The sequence below is a fragment of the Corvus moneduloides genome, chromosome 9 (genome assembly GCF_009650955.1).
Source record: "Corvus moneduloides isolate bCorMon1 chromosome 9, bCorMon1.pri, whole genome shotgun sequence".
In the NCBI taxonomy this organism is placed as follows: Eukaryota; Metazoa; Chordata; class Aves; order Passeriformes; family Corvidae; genus Corvus; species Corvus moneduloides.
In genome coordinates this window covers 24,266,495-24,288,149 of record NC_045484.1, presented here as the reverse complement: position 1 = coordinate 24,288,149, position 21,655 = coordinate 24,266,495, and the positions used below count along the sequence as shown (strand labels likewise).

The 21,655-nt window shown below is 55.5% G+C and overlaps 1 protein-coding gene and 1 long non-coding RNA gene across 2 annotated transcripts; both read right to left on the bottom strand.

The window, feature by feature from the left end:
• Positions 1-1,195: 1,195 nt before the first annotated feature.
• LOC116448291 lies at positions 1,196-21,298 on the bottom strand. The gene is made up of 2 exons (XR_004241870.1): positions 20,961-21,298; positions 1,196-2,838 (listed from the first exon to the last, which is right to left on the bottom strand). It is a non-coding gene; the product is annotated as an uncharacterized LOC116448291 (long non-coding RNA).
• FOXD2 (forkhead box D2) lies at positions 17,077-19,639 on the bottom strand. The gene is given in 3 exon segments (XM_032118521.1): positions 17,077-18,699; positions 18,701-18,744; positions 18,747-19,639. Coding segments are annotated over 3 exon segments (1,335 nt in total). The 5' UTR covers positions 19,534-19,639; the 3' UTR covers positions 17,077-18,195.
• Positions 21,299-21,655: the final 357 nt, after the last annotated feature.

The following is a 21,655-nucleotide window of genomic DNA, read 5'->3' as shown; positions in this document are numbered from 1 at the left end:
AAGGAGAAGGACACTGCCTTTCAAGATGCCTTTCTTGCCCCCTCCCTTTCCTGTGAAACTTGGGTTACACCAAGTGCGTAAAGGATCGCAGGACGTGGCAGTGCTGTTTGCCATGAAAACTAATAGGGCCATGCCTGCTTTCATCAGGAGTGTAACCAGAGCCACGGATAATGTTTTAAAAGGCACAGCAGCTTCAAGTGCAAGCAGGAATTTATTAATGAAATCAAAACCACGCTCGAGGCTTTGCGAGTCTTATTTTAAGAGTCTGAAGGAGAAAGGAGCGGGCTGCCTGGCTGGGTGGGCAGGGAGGCAAGGTGGCCAGAGCTCTGACACTGAGCAGTGGTGACAAGCAGCAGTGGCAAGAGCTCACAACACCGCTGGGCTGCCGTTCTTGCTCTGCCACAAGTTATCTGCACAACCCTGCTCGTGTCACTTAGCCTCACTGTGCTTCAGCTCTCAGCCTGCACAGGGGGACACAAATCTCTCCCCTACAACACCTTTAGAGAGAGATTATACTTCTGTATAAATAAGGATCATGCTCCAAGGGCGCTTCCAGTCTCTGCTGTTTTTTCGGACCCCTAAAGGACCTAAGGCAGTAGTCAAGGGTTCCCACAGGATCCTACAGGTTCAGAGAGTAGCTCTGGGACCTTTTGCCACTCTGGCACTGCTGTGTGACAGGACAGCCAAGCATGTGGGGACAGCATGAGACAGGTTAAAAATGTCCCAGGAGGAGATTAGATCAAGCAAATAGATGCCCACACTCCAAGGGTCTCTGGTTCTGCTACAGACACAAAGTCCGTTCATGTTTGAGGTCCCTGTTTTCTGCTGCTTTGAAACAGAGGCAGAGCAGTGGCCACTGCTGGAAGGTTGAATTCCCAGTTTTGGCCAGCTCTCAGTGCTCCTGATGCTACTCCACAGACTCAAATAACTTCTGTGTGCTGATGGATGTGTTACCAGTCCTCAATTAGGCTGCAGGAGGCAGCAAACACAGTCTGCTCCTTCTGATTCAGGGGAGAGCTGAATATGACTTACAAGTGCATTTGAAAGCTGAATGTGGTGCTAGGGGAAAAGGAGACTGCTCCTGAGAACATCTCGGTTTAACCCCAGCAGACAACTAAGTACCATGAAGATTCTTGCTCAGTCCCCCTCACCCCAGTGGGGTAGGGACAAGAATTAGAAAAAGAAGTAAAACCCATGGGCTGAGAACAGTTTAATAATTGAAATTAGTTACAATATAATATTAATTCATTAATAATAGTAAGGAAGATTACAAAGAGAGAGAGAGGACTAAAACCCAAGAAAAACAAGGCATGCACAATACAAATGCTCACCATCCCATTCCCAAGCAGTGATAAGTGGCTCCTGGCCAGCTCCCCCCAGTTTATATACTGAGCATGATGATCTGTGGTATGGATTATCCTTTCGGCCACTTCGGGTCAGCTGTCCTGGCCGTGCTCCCTCACAGGTTCTCGTGCACCTCCACACTGGCAGAGCATGGGAAACTGAAAAGTCCTTGACTTAGGGTAAGCACTACTTAGCAACAGCTAAAACAGCAGCGTGTTATCAACATTATTCTCATACAAAATCAAAAACACAGCACTGTACCAGCTACTAGAACAAAATTAACTCCATCTCAGCTGTAACCAGGACAGAGCACAATATGGGTTTGGGGTCTGTTTCTCCATCCCAAGGACAGTGTGGCTGGTTGGCCAGTGTGAATTGTGCAGGATAGATACTCCTGCATCTATTTACCTCTTTTTAGAAGAGGGCAAACCCTGTAAGGTAAGCATTTCTGTTTGGGAAAAGCCTGTTGGAAAGGTTTTCTCAGCCTCACATGCCCTTGCCATCTGCACACATAAGAAACCCTTCATACGGTTCTCATTTCCTCTTTACCTTTTTATATAGCCCATAATAAGATCCCTAATTTTAATAGACTGTATGGATCTCAGTAGCAGGGAATGGCTCTAACAGAGAGGCTTTAACCCTCTGTTTCAACAGGATCAGCAATGGAGCTTTTGGTTTCTTGCTGGACTCCACTGCAGGCATTGGTAGGATTTCTGCAGCCGCCTCCACCAAACCCTCCCTCCCTGCTGGGAGATGCTCAGATGGGCATGACCCACGTAGTGTTTGTGGGAACTTGCCCCTCTCCCTCAAATGCTTGTGAAGCTGTACAAGGAAAATCAGCAGTACTTTGCCAAGCTGGAAGATGTGGAGAGAGATAGGTTTGTTCAGTCAGAGAAGAAGGAGACAGCGGAGGCACCATCCTCTTGGAAGGCATGGGAGGCAATGGACACAAGGCACAGCAAGGGAAATTCTACCTAAATATACAGAAAATAATTCCTAGTGAGACTAGTGACGAGAGAGTTAGAAAAGCATGTGAAAGGGTGACTTCTCTGGGCTGGTCCTCTAGGGAAAAAAAAGACCCTAAAGACACAACCCCAGGAGAGCGCAAATGTTCACAGCAGGGCACCACACCTGATCTGGGTCTGTGTTAAAACCCTCTTGATGGCTTGCATGAGATGCAGGGCAGAGTATAACCCAGCCCAAAAGATGTTTTGGTATCCCTTGCTCAGGGCACAGCTCCGCTTGTGCGCCAGCAGCCTGGCTGGGATCCCGTCTGGGAAAAGCAGCGCGTGAGAGCTGATGGAGTTGTTACAGCAGATGGGTGAAGGCAGCGCCGGGCAGAAGGAGTCCCAGAGCACGTGTCAGCAGATCTGGGCTGTTTGCTGGGTTTCTGACAGCTCCTTTCTCCCAGAGCTCCTGGACAGGAGACAAAACGTGATTTCTTGCTCCTTCCACTCTAAGACGGCTGTGAAAGTCTGATTTATGCTGAACGCTCTGGAAAAGAAGAAAGCTTGGCTGTGGAACCAGGTTCAGCTCCCAGCCAGGAGAACCTTGTATGGGATCAGCAAGTTTTAACCATGCAAATCAAATCTGAGGCCAAACAGAGCCCTGTTTCATGACTTCTGCCTCTCTGTTTCTCACTGCGCAGGGTCAGTGCAGTGCACCTTTTCCCTGAACAAGCCCTCATATCCATTCCCAGGATCAGGGACAGGCTGGGATGTTGTAGACAACTTTTTTCCTTTTTCTTTTTTCTCTTTTTTAATTTTTTTTTTTCTTCTCTCCTGCAAGGCACAGCCAAACACGTCACAGCTCTGCCTTTCACTGAGATGATTCCCAGCTGCCAAAATGTACTGGAAGAGGTCCACCTGCTTGTGAGCCTGTCACCAAAAGCTGTGTCTGAGCATGGCCTCATGCTGTGTGACCCCAGGCAGTCTGGAGGAGTGCTCGGGGCACTGGGGAGAAGGAATTTCTTGGCTCAGTTGTCAGCAATGAAGGTGAACAGGTGACCTTTATTATCCATGCCTTTGTTTCTCCAGGTGGATGCAGCAGGCCAAAGGCCACCATAAGCCCTTTTTCTCCAGACCCACCACCTCCTGGATGATCCTGAATTTGGGTTGTGGGAGTGATGTTTGGATGCTGCTCGGGATGCCTCCAGTCACAGTAACAGCAAATCCTCACGCTGTTACACAGGTGAGAGCAATTCAAAGGCAGCACTGATGCACCATGGAGAGCTGAGACCTCCCATCCAGGCCTGCTCCCACTGGGACAATCCAAGGTGCTCAGGAGGCCCAGAACCCTCTGGGATGGGACCATCTCTGAAACTCGTGCCCAACAATCTGGTTTACAAGGGACGTACAACTGGCCCTGAATGGGTCCTGGTGAACCTGGACATCTCCCCAGTGTACACACAGACATGGAAGGAGAGGCGATGAATACAAGTTGCAGAAGGGAAAGCTTGGATTAGATATTGGGGAAATATTTACCCTGAAGATGGTTAAACACAGAGGACCATAGGTGAGGGGGAATCTCCATCCTTGGGGACATTCAAAACTTCACTGGACAAAGCCCTGGGCAATCTGATCTAAGATGACTTTGCTTTGGGGCTGTTGGACCAGAGATCTTCAGAGGTTCCCAATAACTTGAATTATCCTGTGACCTACATCCAAAGTACTACCCAAGATTTTCTTGCATCATCTAGAGTTCAATGAGCCCATCTGGTTTTCTGCTTCTAAATCAGCAGGATCCTAATTCTCCCTCATGGTTTAATCCCTTAATTCATTTGCCGTTATCCTGCAGTATGTGGCTGGAGGAAAAGGAAACAGCGCAGCAAAGAGAAGAGAGAAACGCAACAAGTGCCCCTGAGATTAGTATATTACTCCTCTTCTTTCCTGTTTGCCTTCCTGCTGTTCTGCTTCCATGAAAATTTGTGGGATTTCATCCAAGCCTCCAGAATGTCCTCTCCAGCAGTGTCTGGGAATGGATGCTTAGAAAGAAAATAAAAGAAACAGTGAGCACAGAATGATTGTCTCCCTGCTACTCTCTGACAACCTCTTGCAACTGAAGCCTGAAGGACACCTGAAGCTAAAGGCCACATCCAGCCTTGAGTACTCGGTAGTTACCATCTGAGAACCTGCCAGCAGAGTGAGGGCTATGACAGAGTGAGTTTTACAGGACAATCCAGGGAAAATTATTTCCTCTTCGTCATGTGAAACAGGCTGTCCAATTCTCTCACTGGACACCTCCCTGTGCCCCCTCACCTCATCAGTGCTGCCTTGGCAGAGTTCATCTGAAACGTGGCTATCTGGGGAGCTGGATGGTGTGTCCAAATACCCCGTGTTTCTTCAGAGGTGTGAGTGAGCTGAAGCACAGCTTTATGGAGGAAAATAATCCACACACATACTCACTGCTTTTGTCCACTAACGAAGCACACGGTGGTGGTAGGAATTCCCCCTCCACAGCATTTTGGGGTACTCAAAGTTCATAGCTGCAAGAGGAGAGAGAGGGGATGCCTTGCCTTCCCCCATGCTGACAGGCAGGGCTGGCTTTGAAAAGATGTCAGTGGAGTTTGGAAAAGAAGCAGAAATATGTATTTCCCTAATAAGCTGAAAACTTCAATAAATGTTTTCCCTCAGTAGGATGTAGCTGAGGAATCTGGGGACCATTGCTGGAGCCAGCCTTTCTGAGAGGAGAAAGTGAAAAGCCAGTCCAAGTGCAACAAATGCCTGGACAATAAAGGGATCTGAAGGGGTTCAAGGGTAGGAGGGATTTTTTTGTCTCTTTGTTGTTGTTTCTTGATTAATATTTACATGTCAGAACCAGCAAAGCACACCTCCAGATCACACATGAGATCTTTTTCTCCTTACTTGGGCAACAGAATATATAGGCAGGACAATTGTGCAAACAAAGATGTGTGCCAAGCCCACTGCACCGAAGAGAGGAAATAAAAATACCAGTTATTTAAAACACGTGTATTAACAGAGGGGTTGACCTCTCCCCTGCCTTCGTGCTCTGCTGACATCGAGGAGGGAGATGAAAAACCTCGCTGGAGCATGAGACTGGCCCCAGCCCCGGAGGATGGAGGGGCTTTGCTGCACTGGCCCGTGGGCTCCCTGGATCACCCATTGACACCTGCTCCGTCTCTCACCGTCTCACCCATGATGTCACACACACCTCTCTGCCCCAGCAAGGTCCTGGGAAGCAGAACACAGCTGCAGGAGCAGCTGGTTGAAATTCCCAGCCCTTCCCTAGCAGGGAGAAGTACAGCTCTGGTTCAAATGGACGGGCAAGGCAAGAGGCTGCAGGGTTGTGACACCTGCGGGATGCTTCCCGCATGGATGAGCCTCATCCGTGGTGGTTTGCAGCATCTCCTGGGTACAGTGACAGAGGACAGCCACAAAGGGACAGGATTCACACAAATCAACTTCATGCCATCCTTCTCACGTCCTTCTCTGCACCCTTCTTCCCTTCCTCCCTCTTCAAATGCATCCAAAAGATTCCAGCCCAAATGTTCCAAATTTAGGTCTGAACAGTGTTCCCAGCATTTTTGCTTTGGAAGCAGGGGTGGAGGGAGACAGAATAGCAAGGGGCTGGTGTCACCCAGCCCCTTCCCACTGCGCAGCTTTGCACCAGGTTTCCAAGCCCTGAAGAGAAGTGCCAGGTCCTGCCTGCGTGTCCTCCACTCCCGAGCAATTACAGCAATCTGATCTAGGTGCTCCAGCACCATGGTCAGGAGGGCGATGCAGGGCCCTGGGGGAGATAATGGGAGTCGGAAGGCCCGAATGTCTTACCAACTTTCTTCGAAAGCAGAGTCAAGCCCTTCAAATGAAAGTACTTGAGGGAGAGAAGATGATCTTCCCTCAAGTGTCAGGCACATTTCAGCAGTTTATAAATACCACTGTCCTCCCTGCACCACACTCAGCCTCGCAGCACCGGCCACGACGTCAGCCCTGGACCTGGTCCTGACAGAGCTGAGCACCTGTGCTTGGCTCAGACAGGGGGAGCCAGGATCAGGCCTCAGGTGTGCGTTTCCAGAGGCACTTTCAGCTGCCGTTTCTTGGTTCAGCCTTCCCAGGTTTGAGCTACATGTTTTTCCCTCTGCAGACCAAAGAAGGGGTTAAACCGAGCTTACCTTTTCAGGATCAGGACAAGACAGTCACTTGTCTGAAAAGGGAGCAAGATCCAGCTCCTTTCTCTCCCACTTCCACCCCATTCCTCTTGCCACCCTGTTTCTCTCCTGCACATCCCACTGCAAAGCTGCTGTGGGTTCTCAATGATGAGCTGTGAACCCTAATGACAGGAGAGGGGACAACATCCTGTTGTCCTGCTCATCCCTCCCAGATCCTGACACCTGCCAAGGGCAGGAAGGTGATGAGGGAAGGAACTGAACACAGCTGATTTCTCCCCACCCTGCTGCAAGGCACCTAGGGCTGATGCCAGTGGCTTTCAGCGAGATTCCAGGTCTGTGTTTCCCCTGTATCCACCTCCTGTTTAAAGTCGAGGGGGAATTGCCCCAAGAGGTGTGTGAAGTTACTGGTTTTGTTCTTCCAGTCCCGAGAACAAAAGGAGCATCCTGAGACGGGGCCTCGAGTCTGCTACGGCAGTAAAATCCCAAACGGTGATCATGTTTTATCCACGGGATGAGTTTTGGGATGGGCTCAGCAGAGACACCCAAAGCTGCACAAGGGCCGGTGTTGTGGCTGGGCTCCCGGGAAAGCAGCTGGAAGGGGTGAGACGGGAGAATGGATTTGCCAGCTCTGCCTTCTCTCAGGACTCCGGCCAGCCCGCCCCGCGCCTGTTCCTGCCTCTGCCCCCGGGTTCTTCCTAACGAGGTTTCCAGCTCAGCTGAAGCCCCGCGTTGCTTTCAGGACCGCAGCCGTCCAGGGCTGAACGGCACTGGGGAGGGAGGTGGGGATCGCCGTTCCCATCCCCCGATTTCTCTGCTCCACAATATTATGGAGGGCTCGGGTTTCACCAAACAAACGCGAAAGAGGGGCAAAACTGAGGAGGGGGTGCAGAAAATATCGTCACTGACGCAAGGAAAGACAGGCGAGGGGGTTATAAACCCTGTGCCGATGATACCTTTGAAAGGGGCGGCTTGGGGTTGCTTTCGGCGGTGGTCCCCGCGCCCTGTGCAGGAGTTTGTGATGGAAAGTCTGCAAAAGCCATTAGGACTTTTGTGCTGGGGCACTAGAAAAGCAACGCAGACACCACTCACTTTTCTAAATAAACATTAGTCTTAAAAAGTTTGCACTGCTGACCCCCGCAGCTCTGATTACTTGTAATTCTCTGAACCATATTTTAAGGCTTCTAACTATTTTTATTTTTTTTTCGGGGAGGGGGTGGGTTTCGTTCGTTCCTCCCTGCAGCCGTGCCACAGATGTGCTGCCACACCGTGTGCTCCGGGGCCGGGGGGTCTCTGCCCACCCCCCGAGGCAGGTCCTTATTCCACAGCCCCGCAGCCACAGCATATTCAACTCTCTCCTCGTTCCCCCGAAGAAGCTTTTTCTTCTTCTTCTTTTTTTTCTTTTTTTCTTATATTGGTTGGGACCACATTCACGATCCCGATGAAAGAGATGCTGTTCCCCTCTCAGGGCAGCGGCGGTGCGGGCTGCGGCCCCATGCCCACCGGGCTGTGCCCTGAAACAGCCCTGGGAGCCCTCCCCTACCCCCCCAAAGAGCCGCACCTTCCCGGCACGGCGGAGGCAGCTGCACCGAGGTATCATCAGCGTAATTGGAAGGGTCACATGTTAAACCCTCGCTGTTGTTCGCGGTAATGTAGCTGTGTCCCCCGGCTGCACATTTACCGATTTCTCGCAAACCAACCATTGTCACAAGGTTCATTCCAGGAGGAGTGATCCAATGGGTTGCCACGGCAACTATAATGACATTAAAATAGAGGCGGCAGCCGCAGCCCCCCCCCCCCCCCCCACCCCCCTCCCCTCTTCTCCCTCCTTTAAAAACCGGCAGCAGCACGGCAAAATTCCGCACCTTTCCGTCGGGTCAGCCCGGGAAATAACGCGGGGATCCAGCTGAAAACAAAGTGTGTTGGGCGGGAGGTTGTTTTATATTAAACCTTCCCAGGGAAATCGAGCCAGGGAAGCCCCGAAAGGCAGCGGAGTCCCCGCACCCGCGGGAGGCGAAAATGACCAAAGTGCGCAAATTCCAGGCGGGAGCCGCGCGCGGAGCCCGGGTCTGGGAAGCGGGACCGAGCCGGGATCCATCCCTGCCAGAGCACTCGGCGGGAGCGGGGAAAAGGGTACAAACCTAAGGGTTCTAAACCCCCGCAGAGGCACCTGCGGGTTGGGCGCTGAGAGTCTCTCCCTCGGCCCGGCCCCGCGCTGGAAATCCGCTTCGCACCACTTGGTTTTCCGGGAAACGTTCGTTTCCGATTAATTTGCCTTTATTATTTTGTCATCGGTGCTGCTACGATGCTTTCACTCGTTTTTGTTTTTCCCTACGAATTTTGGGACCAGAAGGGATGTTTAGAAAAAGGACCCCTGTTTCCGATTATCACAAGATGCCTTTCCCTCTCGATTAATATTTCTCTTCTGTCTGTCCCAGGCACATAAATGAGACCAAGGAACACTGTGCAAAGCAGAAGGAAAATACTGGGAATATTGACTATAATATTAACTGGATCTGGCGGGAGGCTCCAGTATGTTTATTTTTCATATAGGAGCGTGTACTGCCCATCTTTCGTCGTCGACAGCTGATAGCAGCGCCTGAAATCGAGCTCTGCAGGATTTCAGTGACGCTTTCCGGAATATTTCTCCCGATCTCTCAGTGAGGCCGGGAAACGAATAGATTCCATCAATTTCTCGCCATTTTTTACCCATGCGAGCCCGTGGGCGAGAGTTTGCCGAGCAAGGGCAGAGTGGAAAGACCTGACAGATACACTCAGAGCCGTGGTTTCATTACCGCCACCAAAATGTGCCCAACGCCTGCCTGCGGCTGGGGTAAATCCCCGCTCCGGGAGGAAAGGGGAACGTGCCCACCGCTGGCAGCGCCGAAAACATAAAAAAGAAAAAAAGGGGGGGGGGGGAATTCTGCGCCACCCAAAGCGGCGCCGCCCGGCTCCGGTTCGCACGCGGCTTGCGGCGGTGGAGCGGCTTCCTCCGGCCGGCCCGACGGCGGAGCTGCGGCCCCGACGCTCGCACCACGCCGAACATCCGCCCGGAGACAAGGCCACACTGGCGGATGCTCCGAACTCCCCCCTTCGGAGCGCCCGTGGCGGGTGGGGAAGGGGCCGAGGCGCCCGGGGCAGCAGGGTCTGAGGGCACGGCTTGGTCCCGGCCTCCTGAGGGCTGCCCGACCCTCCGGAGCCGCCTCCCTCCCCGCACACAACCTCCGTAGCTGCCGAGCTACCCCCGGGAGCGGGGGCGTCCTATTCCTACTGCCACCCACATCCCAGCAGAGATGGCGAGGATGGGATGCGGGGACCACCCCGCAGCTTGGCCAGAGGTTTCTCACCGCTGGCTGCTGCTGGAAAACCCGCTCGGGCTGGGGTTTGGGTCACCCAGGGTGGGCGGTTGTGCCAGTCGCCGTTGCCGGGGGGACCCGAGGGTGCGGTCTCCCCGCAGGAGCTGGGGTGGGGAAAAGCAGCCAAGATGGTGAGAATGGACCAGCCGGAGCCGCGGGAGAGACGGAGAGGCGGCCGCGGGTGGGTTTCCCCTACCGCAGGGCCAAGAGGGGGTCTCTGTCACCAGACAGATATCCAGCTTCTTGGGTGTGGGACCCTCCGCCGTGCGGCGGGAGGGGAGCCCCGGGAGAGCATAGGTTGCCAGGGGCACAGCCGGGGCTCAGCTCGCTCCAGCTCCAGGGAGGCCAGAAATGTTCCTTTTGACGATCTCCTGAGCTCAAGAGCCGTCAAAAACCTCCCTCTGAAGTGACCCTCTTGGCAGGGACTTGTTGAAAGACATACAGAGTAGGAGCATGCCCGAGGGGAGATGGGAGCCTCGTGCGACAGGGGAAGAAAACGAAATTAAAACCGAGTTAAAAAGGAGAAAAGAGAGAGAAAGGTCGGAAACCGAAATTATCCTCCTTGTGAAACGTGTCGGGCTTCTCCGGAGCAACTGCAGAAGGGAGGCCTTTCCACTAGGGTGGATAAATTTACTCGTGTCCCACATGACCGAGGGTGGGGGACCCGGGGCGGGGGGGGGGAAGAGAAAGGTCATGGGACTGGGATTTGGGTTGTAAGTCACAGAGGAGACGTGGATTTCAGTGCCGCGTTAGGTGGCAGCGGCCTCTGGTTTTGCAAGAGAAGTAATTAAATAGGAGAGGGGGAAAAAAGAGAAAAATAAAAAAAGCGGGGGGGGCGAAGGTGGGAAGAGAAAAGAGCATTTTAGGAATAACACGGGTAAAATCTCAGGGGTTTAGGGGTGGGAAGGTGCGCTAGGGGGAGAGCCTCTGGGAGACCCTGCTCGCCTAGGGAAAGGATTGTCCCTCACATGTCCCAGGGCCCGCGGTGGGTGCTCGGCTCTGCATCCTGCCCGCCCGGCTCTCTCTGCCGAGCCCTGTGCGCTCCTTTTGTTGCCTTTATTTTGTGGCCACGTTTCTCTCCTGGAAAGAGAAGATCGCAGGGGCACTGCAGGCCGAAGCGGGGAGGGGGTCACCAGCTGATTCCCATCTCGCTCCCCTCACCTCTACACACCCCACCGAGACCTGCCGCGGAAAGGGAGCCGCGGTCCGGGGCGAGGGGGGCGCGTCTGGACCCTGAAATTTTTCGGCCCCGTGCCCGGAGGGGGGAAGTTTTTCCTTCTCTATTTAGTTTGTTACAATTTAAAGGGTAAGCGGCGGCACCTCCATCCCCGGCCCGCCGGGGTCCGGCCCCCAGCACGGCTCCGCTCCCATCTGGCTGTGGAGTTCCCTCACACCCGAGGTCTTGTCCTCTGTCCCCCCTTCTCCCTCTGGCGAGGGCTGATGAGTGGACATTATGGGGGGCCCCCCTGCTAATCTCGTCCTGGTGGGGGGAAAAATTCCCACGGACTTGCAGGGAGTGCAGCTGGAATGAAAGGCGATCGTGTGCCCCGCAGAAGGCTCTCACTGCTGAAGAGTGATTTGCGAGGGCGGGGGTTGAGCGGGGGCTCATCCGCGGGCTTTCCGAGCGCTCTCCGCTCGCCTCCGTGGCGGGGAGAAGTAAAGTATCTGGGAATTTTTGTGAGAGTGAAAGGAATCGCCGGTGTTGTTTCAAGCCGTTTCAAACCCGCGGTAGTGACGAAAGAGGAATCTAATTTCACTTAAAAGGCGAGTTAAAGCAGGGAAAACGAAATATGAATGAAATGGATAAAGACGCCCCCGAAAAGCGCTTCTCTGCCACCCTGTGTCATAGAGTCCGAGCTTCGGTAACCAGAAAGCATCGAGGGTGGGAGAAACATCACTAAACCGGTCATTAGACAGATCCTAAGGCACCTACACGAAGTCTCCCATGGAGAAAGTGACGGACAAACTCATTACACCCCTTGGGTCTCCCTCCCGCCCTCTCATCAGAGAGATTGTATCCCTTGCAGGTTTTCATCCTGCTGTGGCAGGGGCGGATGAGTATGGTTCACGCCATACCTGTACACCTAATTCACCCGGATCCTAGGGCAAGCGATGCGGGCAGCCAGGGCAGTTGGGAAGCGAGGAATCCCGCCTGCCCGCGGCCGGGAAAGGCCGCCGGATTCCAGGCTGCTCGGTACCGGCTGCCCAGTGGGGCTGAGCCCCTTCCTGGGCCGCAGGCGGGCGCACCCGGGTTCTGTTCACCCGAGGGTATCATTGGCATCCGAATGATGAGGAAGGATTGGAAACGCGCAGACAAAACCCTGCCGCGAGTAGGTTTGGTCCCGTCCTGGATCTCAGCATCACCTGTTGCTGCCACGGGCTTGAGGTGCCAACGTGCATCTCGTTTAAGAAAAGAATAAAGTGTGAATTGGTCCCGCAAGGGTCCCCCGAGCCCAGGGGCACGGGCACCGCCACAGGCTCAGCCCTGCAACCCCGCATGGGCCGCCTAGTTCCGCAGCAACCTCCGCGGTAAATGCACCGGCGGGCCGCTGGAAAGGGGGTGTAGGGCGTGTGCTCCGGGGTCCCCGGCTCCAACAACTCACCCTGAGCTGCTCCGCAGCCCACCGGGCACAGGCAGGGGGAAGCGCTGAGCCCGGAGGAGCGCCCGCCGAAATCGCTCCTGGTTAAAACGAGGGGAGATCCCCTCCTCGCTGCGGTCAAGCGACAGATTCCCGGGGGTGGACACAGCTGGAAATCTCCTGGACAGAGTGGGAAAGCGGCCCTCGATGAACCCCAGATGAAGCGGGTGAGACAGGAGAGGCAAACAGCGAGAGAAAGAAGGAGGAAGAAAAAAAGGGAGAAAGATGAAAAGAAGAAGAAAGAGAGTGGAAGAAAAAGAAATAGAAAAATAAAAAGGAAAATTGTTAGAGTAAGAGCAAAAGAGAGGAAAAGGAGAAAAGGGAGAAAGACGAAAAAGAAGAGAGAGAGAGAAGGAGAGAAAAACAAACCAAAATAAATTAAAATAGTTGAAGAGGGGGAAAGAGGGAAAAACCAAAAGACAAAAAAATTTAACAGGGTGGGGAGATATAAAAAGAGAAGAAGAAATGGGAAAGAAAGAGAGGGAGAGAGAAATAGAGAAAAATAGAGAAGAAAGAAAGAAAGAAAGAAAGAAAGAAAGAAAGAAAGAAAGAAAGAAAGAAAGAAAGAAAGAAAGAAAGAAAGAAAGAAAGAAAAAGATTAGAAGAGTATAAGAGGGAAAAGGTGAAAGAAAGATAATGAAAGAAAGAGAAAAAGTAATTATAGAAAGAAGGAAAGAAGGGAAGAAAGAAAGAAGAGGGGAAATGACAAAGGAGAAATCAAAAGTGAAAAAAGAGTGGAAGAGAAATAAAAGGCGACTCAGAGGAGGAAGGACAGATGAGCCGGAGACCGGGAGGTGAGGGGAGAGCGCGGAGCCCCTGCCCCTCTCCTCGCCTCACAGACAGACACAGGGGCGAGCAGAGGTCCCTGACCTAGCGCGAACATCTCGAGGAGATTTCAAAAGCACCAACTAATTTCCAAAGCAATTTTCCCGCGGCTGAGCCGGCTCCGACAGCTCTTCCTGCCCTCTCCAGATCGGAAAACGGGATTTATTTAAAAAAAAAAACCACACTCATTTCTCTACGTTCTGCTCAGGGAAGGAAAGAAACGAAAGAGAGATGGGGAGGGAAAGAAGATGCTGGAGGGCAATGTTTTCAGGTCGGGCACTGGGGCACAGGGAGATTGGACGTTATTATTAAATCCTAAATTCACCGTGAAAACAGGACTTTCTGCGCAGTCACTAGGAAAGGCCAGGGCAGTGCTGGAGGAAGGATCAAACTATTGGAAAAGATGTTCTTGATGTCTAAAGGTGGTTTTTATAATCCAGGATGATTTATTTTTTTTCGGGGCTGCGAGAAACTAGAAAGAGAAAACAAAAAAACTACCGGAGAGAGGAATAAGATCTTGACCTTTCCTAATTCTCCAAATCAGCAGTAATGGAAAGCAGAAGGTGCCAGGGGAAGAGGAGGGAGGTGAGGGCCGAGCGGGTGGAGCAGCGGGCCCGGCCGGACCGGGGTCCCGCACCCGCAGCGGGTTCCCTCCTCGGGATCCTCACCACTTAACACGGGCTTAGTTAAGCGAAAGCAGAGAGAGAAATCACACACACGCAGCCCTCCCGCTGTGGTCCCGACGGGGACATTCCGGGGCAGGATCGTTTTATCCCGCCCCGACAAACCCGAGGAGTATCTCCCGTTTTCCGCCTCTCCCGGGCTGCGCGCACACGGAAATCCTCCGCGGAGGAATTACGCAGAGAGCGTCGCGGTTTTGCTCCAAGCCTTTCATCTGACAGACAGAAAGCAGAGGAGTGGGGGCACATTAAAAAAAAAAAAAAAAAGGAAAAACAGAACCAGAAACATCTCCACGAATGCGTGACCAAAGCCAAAGCAAGGCAGGGGAATCCGCATCCTCACGCTCCTACTCGGAAAGAGCCGCCGACCAGAAAGGGAGAAGGGAAAAAAAAAAAAAAAAAAGCCCAAACCTGCAGAAAAGGATCGGGCTCCTGGAGGGCTTTGCCCGGGGTTTAGCACTGGTAAAACCAACCCCCGAAAGCAGCTCCGAGAACCTGGGCTACGGAGCCTACGCACGGGAGGGGAGGGAAAGGGAAACGCCAAGTCGCCTTTTTGGCCAGGGACTCCCAAGCAGCGACTGCAACAGCTAATTATTTTCCTTTCAGTGCTCGGTTATTGCTGGTGTCCTCCTCGCCTCCCCTCCAATAAATAAATAAACCCCTCTTTTAGGCAGCGAGGCGTGAAAAATGATCCTCGCTGAACGCTTAAAAATAATGTCCCGTGAAGATCGGGGCCGCGGAGCCAGCCAGCCCCGTAATTAGGGGCCATTATCCGTCCTGCCTCGCCGAGGCAAAATTTCTCGTGAAACCCCCGAACCGAGCCCGACCGGGGCATTCCAGACCCAGGGGAGACCCCCGAGTCCTCCCCCGCCGCCCCCCACTCCGGCGGACAGGGGAGAGCCGGTTCCCGGGGGGGCTCCCCGAGCCACACAGACACTCGCAGGCGGCGTGAATCTGATCGGGGCACGGAACGAGCTGCGGTGCTTCAGGGAAATTCATGGAATGGGGAAAATTCTAATTTTAGAGACGCTTGGGGTTCTTCCCCCCAAATCAAAATCCCGACGGCGCTTGCACTCGCAGCCCCCGCAGGTCCGTGGGAGCCGAGCCCAACCCTTCCTGCGTGGGTACCACGACTCCCGGTTAAGGGGGGGAATCCCCCCGCTCTCAAGTCAGTTCAGCTTCAATCCTGTCCGGCGACCACGGCTTAAAAACCCACAATGACTCCGCAAGGCAAAAGGAGATGAACGGAGCAGGGGAAAGGTGTCCCAGTCCCAGACACACCCCCCGAGCCCCCTCTCCTGACCGTGTGGGGGCAGGGGGCTCTCCAGGGAAACACTGCTTCCCTGCAGAGGACCCCCCTCCATCCCTTCAAACCCTGAGACCACCAACTTGGAGAACCCATTGCACCAGCGGGACTGTAGGGGCCACACGCCTCCTTCATCCCTACGGCCATCGACTGCCATTTCTTATCCGCTCCTGGCACCCTTGGCTCCTTTTCCTCCTGCACTTCACAAACAAACAAGCCAAAAATTATTAAAAATCGCTACTTCATATTAAAATAACCAGCCCTCCTTCAGCCAGGCGCACAACCACCACCCAGCCTCGCTACACATCGCTTTCTTCCCTCGGATCCAGTCTCCTCAAAGCAGGCTTGGTTATTAAAAGAGGCTGAACAAAGATAGCCCCAAGAGCAGCTATCAGCGCATTTTAACTTCATCAAAGACTTCGGGGGAGAGGGAGAGGAGGGGTCTGGCACCTTCTAGTAATGAGCTTGTCAGGAACACCCCTGCCAGAGCAATTGAACAATTTGCACACAAGCAAAAGAAAAGGAGAGGGGAGGGAGGGAGGAAGGGGAAATGCTACAAAAGCCCCTTCAATTTCCAACCATGTGCTTGGCAATCTGGAAAATAGATTCATTGGCCTCCTCTTTTCTCCCATGTCGAGTCTTGTAGCCCCTTTTGTAGGAGCTGGACATGAAAGGGAGACAACCAAGTGCCGGACACGAAGATCGCTTTTCAAAAGCAAATGTGTGTGAAGGCGAGATGTGAGACCGCTCGCTGCGGGGAGGCGGCACGTTCAGGAACAACATCAACAAACTGCGCGGAGGTTCGAGGTGGCACAGACAGGGGCAGAGGAGGGGGATAAAAAAGGGATGGGTGGGGGGAGAGAAAAGAAAAGCCGGTCCCCCCCTGCTCCCCGGCGCACACCGCCCGGCTCCTGCTCCTGCCTGAGCCCCGGAGGGCCCCGCACAAAAAAGCCCCGCTGCCCGGGGACCGGCTCCATCCCCTGCTCCCTGCCTCGCACGGCTCAGCTTTTTTTTCCTTTTTCTCCTTCTCCTTCATCTGGCTGCCCGGTCAGAAAGGCCTCGATTCTTTCGATCAGGGTCCCTGCCAACAAACAAACCAAAGAGCCACGTTTGGTCCCTGAAATAAATAAATTGGGGGTGAGGGGGTTGAGGGGGGAGAAGTTTGGAAGAGAAGGGAGCGCTTTAAGATGTTTATTTACTCTGTAAGTTGTTGCAAAATTTAAGCAGAGATCAAGTTTCATTCGGTCATTCAAATACTGCAGGCCCAAGGGGGACGTGTGTGCGGGGGGGAAACCCTCCAACTTATTTTCTCATGTGTCAACTTTTCCAAACAAAATAAAAGGAGGTGGGGGGGGAAGGGGGTGAAGCAGGGAGAACCTTTTTCCCGGCCTCCACCTCCTTCCCCCGAAAACACGCGGGGTATTTTTTGGTTTTGTTTTGTTGGTTTTTTTGGGTTTGTTTTTTTTTTTTTTCTGGGAGACACCAAAATCCAAGAAATAAAAAATAAAATTAACAGGAAAAAAAAGTATCCGGGAATCTTTTCGCTTTTGCCGGCCCGTGGACTCACAGCGGGGAACGCCACCGTCGCCCGAGCGGTGTGTGGCAGCCCGCAGCGCTGGGCAGGGGAGCGGCGCGGAGCAGCCCCGCGCAGGCTGTGCGCCCGGCCGCGGAGGGGCCGCTCAGCCCCTGCCGAACGCCCGAGAGTCGCCGGCCCGAGGCTGGGAGCTTCTCGCTTCCCCGAGGCCCGAGCGGGGCTCTCGGCTCTCAGCGTGACAAAGGACATCGCAAAGAACGATTTGGATGATTATTTTTTTTTAACCAGGTCACAAACATTTATTAATTTACACCAACGGTGGACAAAATTCTGTTGCCTTTTCCACATCAAATTATTCACAGATTCTCTCAATAAAATAGATATGACGGATGCACAACCAGTGAAGAGTTAACTGGACTCCGCTCATTAGCTCCCGAATAATCTATATACAAATAATTACCAATACACCAAAAAACCCACGCACGGAGGGGGTGGGAAAACGGGGATTTAAAAAAAAAATAGTATGGGAATTCTCCAAACTTCCTGACGGATCCGATTTTCTTTTGAACGTGCATTTGAATGCTTAATTGGGGGGGGGGGGGGGGAGGAAGAAAAAAAAAAAAAAAAGAAAAAAATAAACCGCAGTCCTGAGTTTCACCGACTTTTCTTCTTCTTAAAAACAAAGAAACCTTAAACAGTGCCTTTTAAAACCAAACCCGAAGCTTCAAAGAAACTAAAAATAAGATCGGACCATTAAAACATTTTCTTTGAGAGCAGGGGAGAGACAGACACACATGGCAAAACCACCCGGCAGAGAGACTTGCAGGAACGAAAACGGGCTCGCTGCGACCGGGGGCGTCCGCAACTCCCCTGGCCGCTTTCCCAGGCGATCTGGGGGACCCCCGCGGAAAACCCGCACCTCTCAAAGGTAACATTTCTGACCCTAAGACCGTTTCGTTCTTCACATGCCCCCCCTCCGCCCCTCACAAGACGTTGCGTGTTCAACCAGCCCAGGTCCCAGCTTATGTTACGGCCACTTTATAAATACGCTTTGGCGCTTGTAGGACCAAATCGTGTTATTCTTTCCCTCCTCCCGCCCTCCCGATTTATTGATTTTTTTTTTTTTTTTTTTCCGAGCAAAGAGAGACAAACAGATCTGGATGCCACTGAGCCTGGAAATAAAGTAAAAATTTAAAAAAAAAAAAAAAGAAAAAAAGAAAAAAAAAAAGAAAATATTTCCTACCTTAAAACACAACAGGAGGAGATGGGGGGGACACGGGGAGAGGGAAGGGGAGCAGTTTCGGAGGAGCGGGGGAGAGCTGGAAAGGGGCCGTTTGCTTCGCGACTCTCCCCCCCATCCCCCTCCCCTTCCCCAGTCCCCAGCACACTTTAAAAATGACAGCTGCTGAGGGTTGTGATTTTACTGGAAAAGTTCTGGGCCGGCTGGAGGAGCGGCTCGTGTGCCAGGCTGACCTGGGGCTGTGCCGGGGCCAAGGCGGGGCTGAGCACGGCCAGGACCTGCGCCGGGGGGCCCGCCTGGCCGGCGGGGTAGGGCGCGGCGGGCGCGACGCTGGGGTTGGTGCTGGGCGGCGGGGGCACGGCCCCCCCGATGATGTTGTCTATGGAAAAAGAGGGCCGGGAGGGGTGGTTGGTGCCGCCGCTGCCGCCGCCGCCGCCGCCGGCGGGCGAGGGGTCCGGCTTGAGGGTCTGGAGGAGGGCGGCGGGCAGGGCGGTGGGGCTCAGCTGGGGGTGGTAGAAGGACTTCCTGCAGTTCAGCTCGCCGCCCAGGAAGGAGGGCAGCCCCGAGGCGGCGGAGAAGACGGAGGCGGCGGCGGGAGGCGGCGGAGCCGGTAACGGGCAGTGCGGCGCCGGGAAGGGGAAGGCGCCCGCGGCGCCGCCGCCTCCGCCACCGGGATGGTGGTGGTGGTGGTGGGGGTAACCCTGGAGCTGCAGGCCGTAGTTGTAGCCGTAGGGTCCGTAGGCGAAGCCGGGCAGGAAAGCGGCGGGGTCGGCGGCCCCGGCCCGCAGCAGTAGCTCGGGGTGCGGCGGGTGCAGCTGCTGCTGCCGCTTGAAGCGCTTCCTCCGGCGCAGGAAGCTCCCGTTGTCGAACATGTCGGCTGACTCGGGGTCCAGCGTCCAGTAGTTGCCTTTGCCCGGGTTGCCGGGCTCCCGGGGGATCTTGACGAAGCAGTCGTTGAGGGAGAGGTTGTGGCGGATGCTGTTCTGCCAGGCGGGGAACTTCTCCCGGTAGTACGGGAAGCGCCCGCTGATGAACTCGCAGATCTCGCTCAGCGTCAGCCGCTTCTTGGGGCTCTGCAGGATGGCCATGGTGATGAGGGCGATGTAGGAGTAGGGCGGCTTCACCAGCGGGTTCTTCCCCCCCGCGCCGCCGCCGCCGCCGCCCGCGGGCGCCTTCTCCCCGGGCGCGGCGCCGCGGGCGCAGGCGGGCTCCGAGCCGCCGGCGGGGGACAGCCGCTCCGGGGACCCCCCCATGCGCGCCTTGGCGGCCCCGCTCCGCGGCAGCGCCAGCCCCAGCGGATCGCCGCCGTCCTCCTCGTCCTCCTCCTCCTCGTCCTCGTCCTCCTCCTCCTCGCTGTACTTGCCCCCATCCTGGGGCGGGCCCACCACGTCGATATCCGCGTCCTCCACCTCGGAGAGCGGCTCTTCCTCCGGGGAGCGCTCGGACATGATCCCGCAGCCGCCGCCGCCGCTGCTGCCCAAAGTCATTGTTGTGCGGCCGGGGCGGCCGGGGCCGGGCTCCCCCCCCCACCTAGCGGCGGCTCCCGGGATGGGCCCGGGGCCGTGCCGGAGGGCTGCGGCCGCCGCTGGGACTCCGCGCCCCGGCGCCGCCGCTCCGCTCCGCGCCCCGCTCGCCGCGCCGCTGCTGGCGGGGCCGCGGTGGTGGCTGCGGGGTGGTGGCTGCGGAGGGAGGGGCGGCGGAGGGGGCGCGGGGCGGGGGCGGGGGGACGGGGCGCCCGTGGGCTGGGCAGGGAGCTCGGGAGTAGCGATAATAAATAGTGGTGATAATTATAATAAAAGGAGAGAAACAGGGGGGAAAAAAAAAAAAGAGAGGGAATAAAAATAAAGGTTAAAAAAAAAAAAAAAGGAAAAGTGGGGTTTGCGACGGCTCCTTTTCTGGTTGGGGGGAGGGAGGGGGAGGGGGAAGGGAGGGGCAGGGGAAGAGGGAGGGGGGAGGGCAGAGTGGGGAAGGCGGCTCCCCCCTCCCCACCCCTCCCGAGCTGGGACCCGGTGGAAACGCTCCCACACTGCGCCTGCTGCCAGCGCTCCCCAGGCCTTTATACGGCCGCCCCGGCATCACGTGGCGCCCGCCGCAGCCCCCACGGGGCACGGCGAGGGACTGCCCGGCCCGGCCCGGCCCGGTCCCCGGGGAGCGTGTCCCCCGCCCGGGATGCTTTCGAGGAAAGGCGCTGCCCGCTCCCCTGGCTCTCGGATGCCCCCGGCTTCGTCTGGAGCCGGCTGCTGCAGGAGGGGGGCGATCGACGCTGGATAAAGCCCCTCCCTGCCCCAAGCGCCCCGCGGTGCTGGAGGCTCTCAGACCCCATTCCTGCGCGATGCGACGGTCGCCTTCCTCGGTGCGGGTTTCCGCGGAGGGTCCCTTCTCCCCCCGAGGGCTGCCCATCCCCGAAGCTGGGGGATGAGCTGCAGACCTCCCGCAGTCTCGCTCCGCCAGGACCGAACCTCCGGCCCCCTTGAGGGGTCGTGTGAATTTGGGGATCCCAGCTCCCCTTCTCCTCGCGCTTACGTCACCGACACGTCACCGAGGCCGGAGCACCCTGCCTGGAAATCCGCCTCCTCCGAGGGCTCCCACGGAAGGGATGCTGCGCCCGGCAGGTGCGGCCCGGAGGGCGAAGAGCAACTCTCTGCCGAGCCTCCCCTCCCGCGAGAAATAGCCAAAGCAAAGGCTGTGCGTGTCCGCGGGGTGCTGGGACCGCACCCGGGTCCTGCATCTCCGCCCGACGCGGCTGGCCCGGCCGGGTACCACTTTCCAAGGCGGCCCACCCACAGCCCGCCCAGGCCCCAGGAACCCTTCGGGAAGGGGAATATTCTGCGGCCTCGGGACCTCCTGTCTGCCGCTCTCCTGCCTCCGCTTCCCTGACGGCTGGCAGGAGGAGGTGTGGGCAGCAGATACCCACCTTGTCGCGGGCTGCAGGCGAAGCGGGAGAATTTTCTTCTAAACAGAGGCACACAAGGTCCCCGGGAGCCACCGCAGTGTCCCCGCAGGTGGCAGAGCCCCGCTGCCCCGCTTGCAGCTGCCCTGGCGCAGTCCGGGGAACGCGTCCTCGGCGGAAGCTGCCCAGCCCATGTCCCGTAGGTGGCTGTGACAGCAGGTTGTCCCTGTCTCTACCGCGGACACTTCGAACCACGCTCGCACTGTTAGGTTTTGGGTTGGTTTGGTTTTTCCCCTTGGAGGCTCTGCAAACACGTATCTCCTTTCCCGTGGGAGGATGCTTGGGGAGGGAGGAAGGGATGGGTTCCTCCAAGGGGGTACCACGAGGAGATGTCCCCCCGCCAGGGCCACGTTCAGCAGTGTGAGAATCCGCGGTGATGAATTGCCAGTCTCTGCCGTTAACAGGTGCGAGCATTTGGTGATAAAATCTCCAGCACTAATACCGGGGAGCCGGGCCAAACAGCTGCGCGGCCCCGCTTCCAAATGCCGGTCACAATTACTCAAGCCCTAACGACTCGGTGCACAGGCTCGGCGAATTCGGGGGGACCCCGAGGAGAGGGCAGAAGCGGACGGCTCCGTCCGCACATCTCCAGTGGAAGAAGCGATTACCGAGCCGGAGCCTCCGCGCGGAGTCGGTCGCATCCTCCTCCCTCGCCCCTA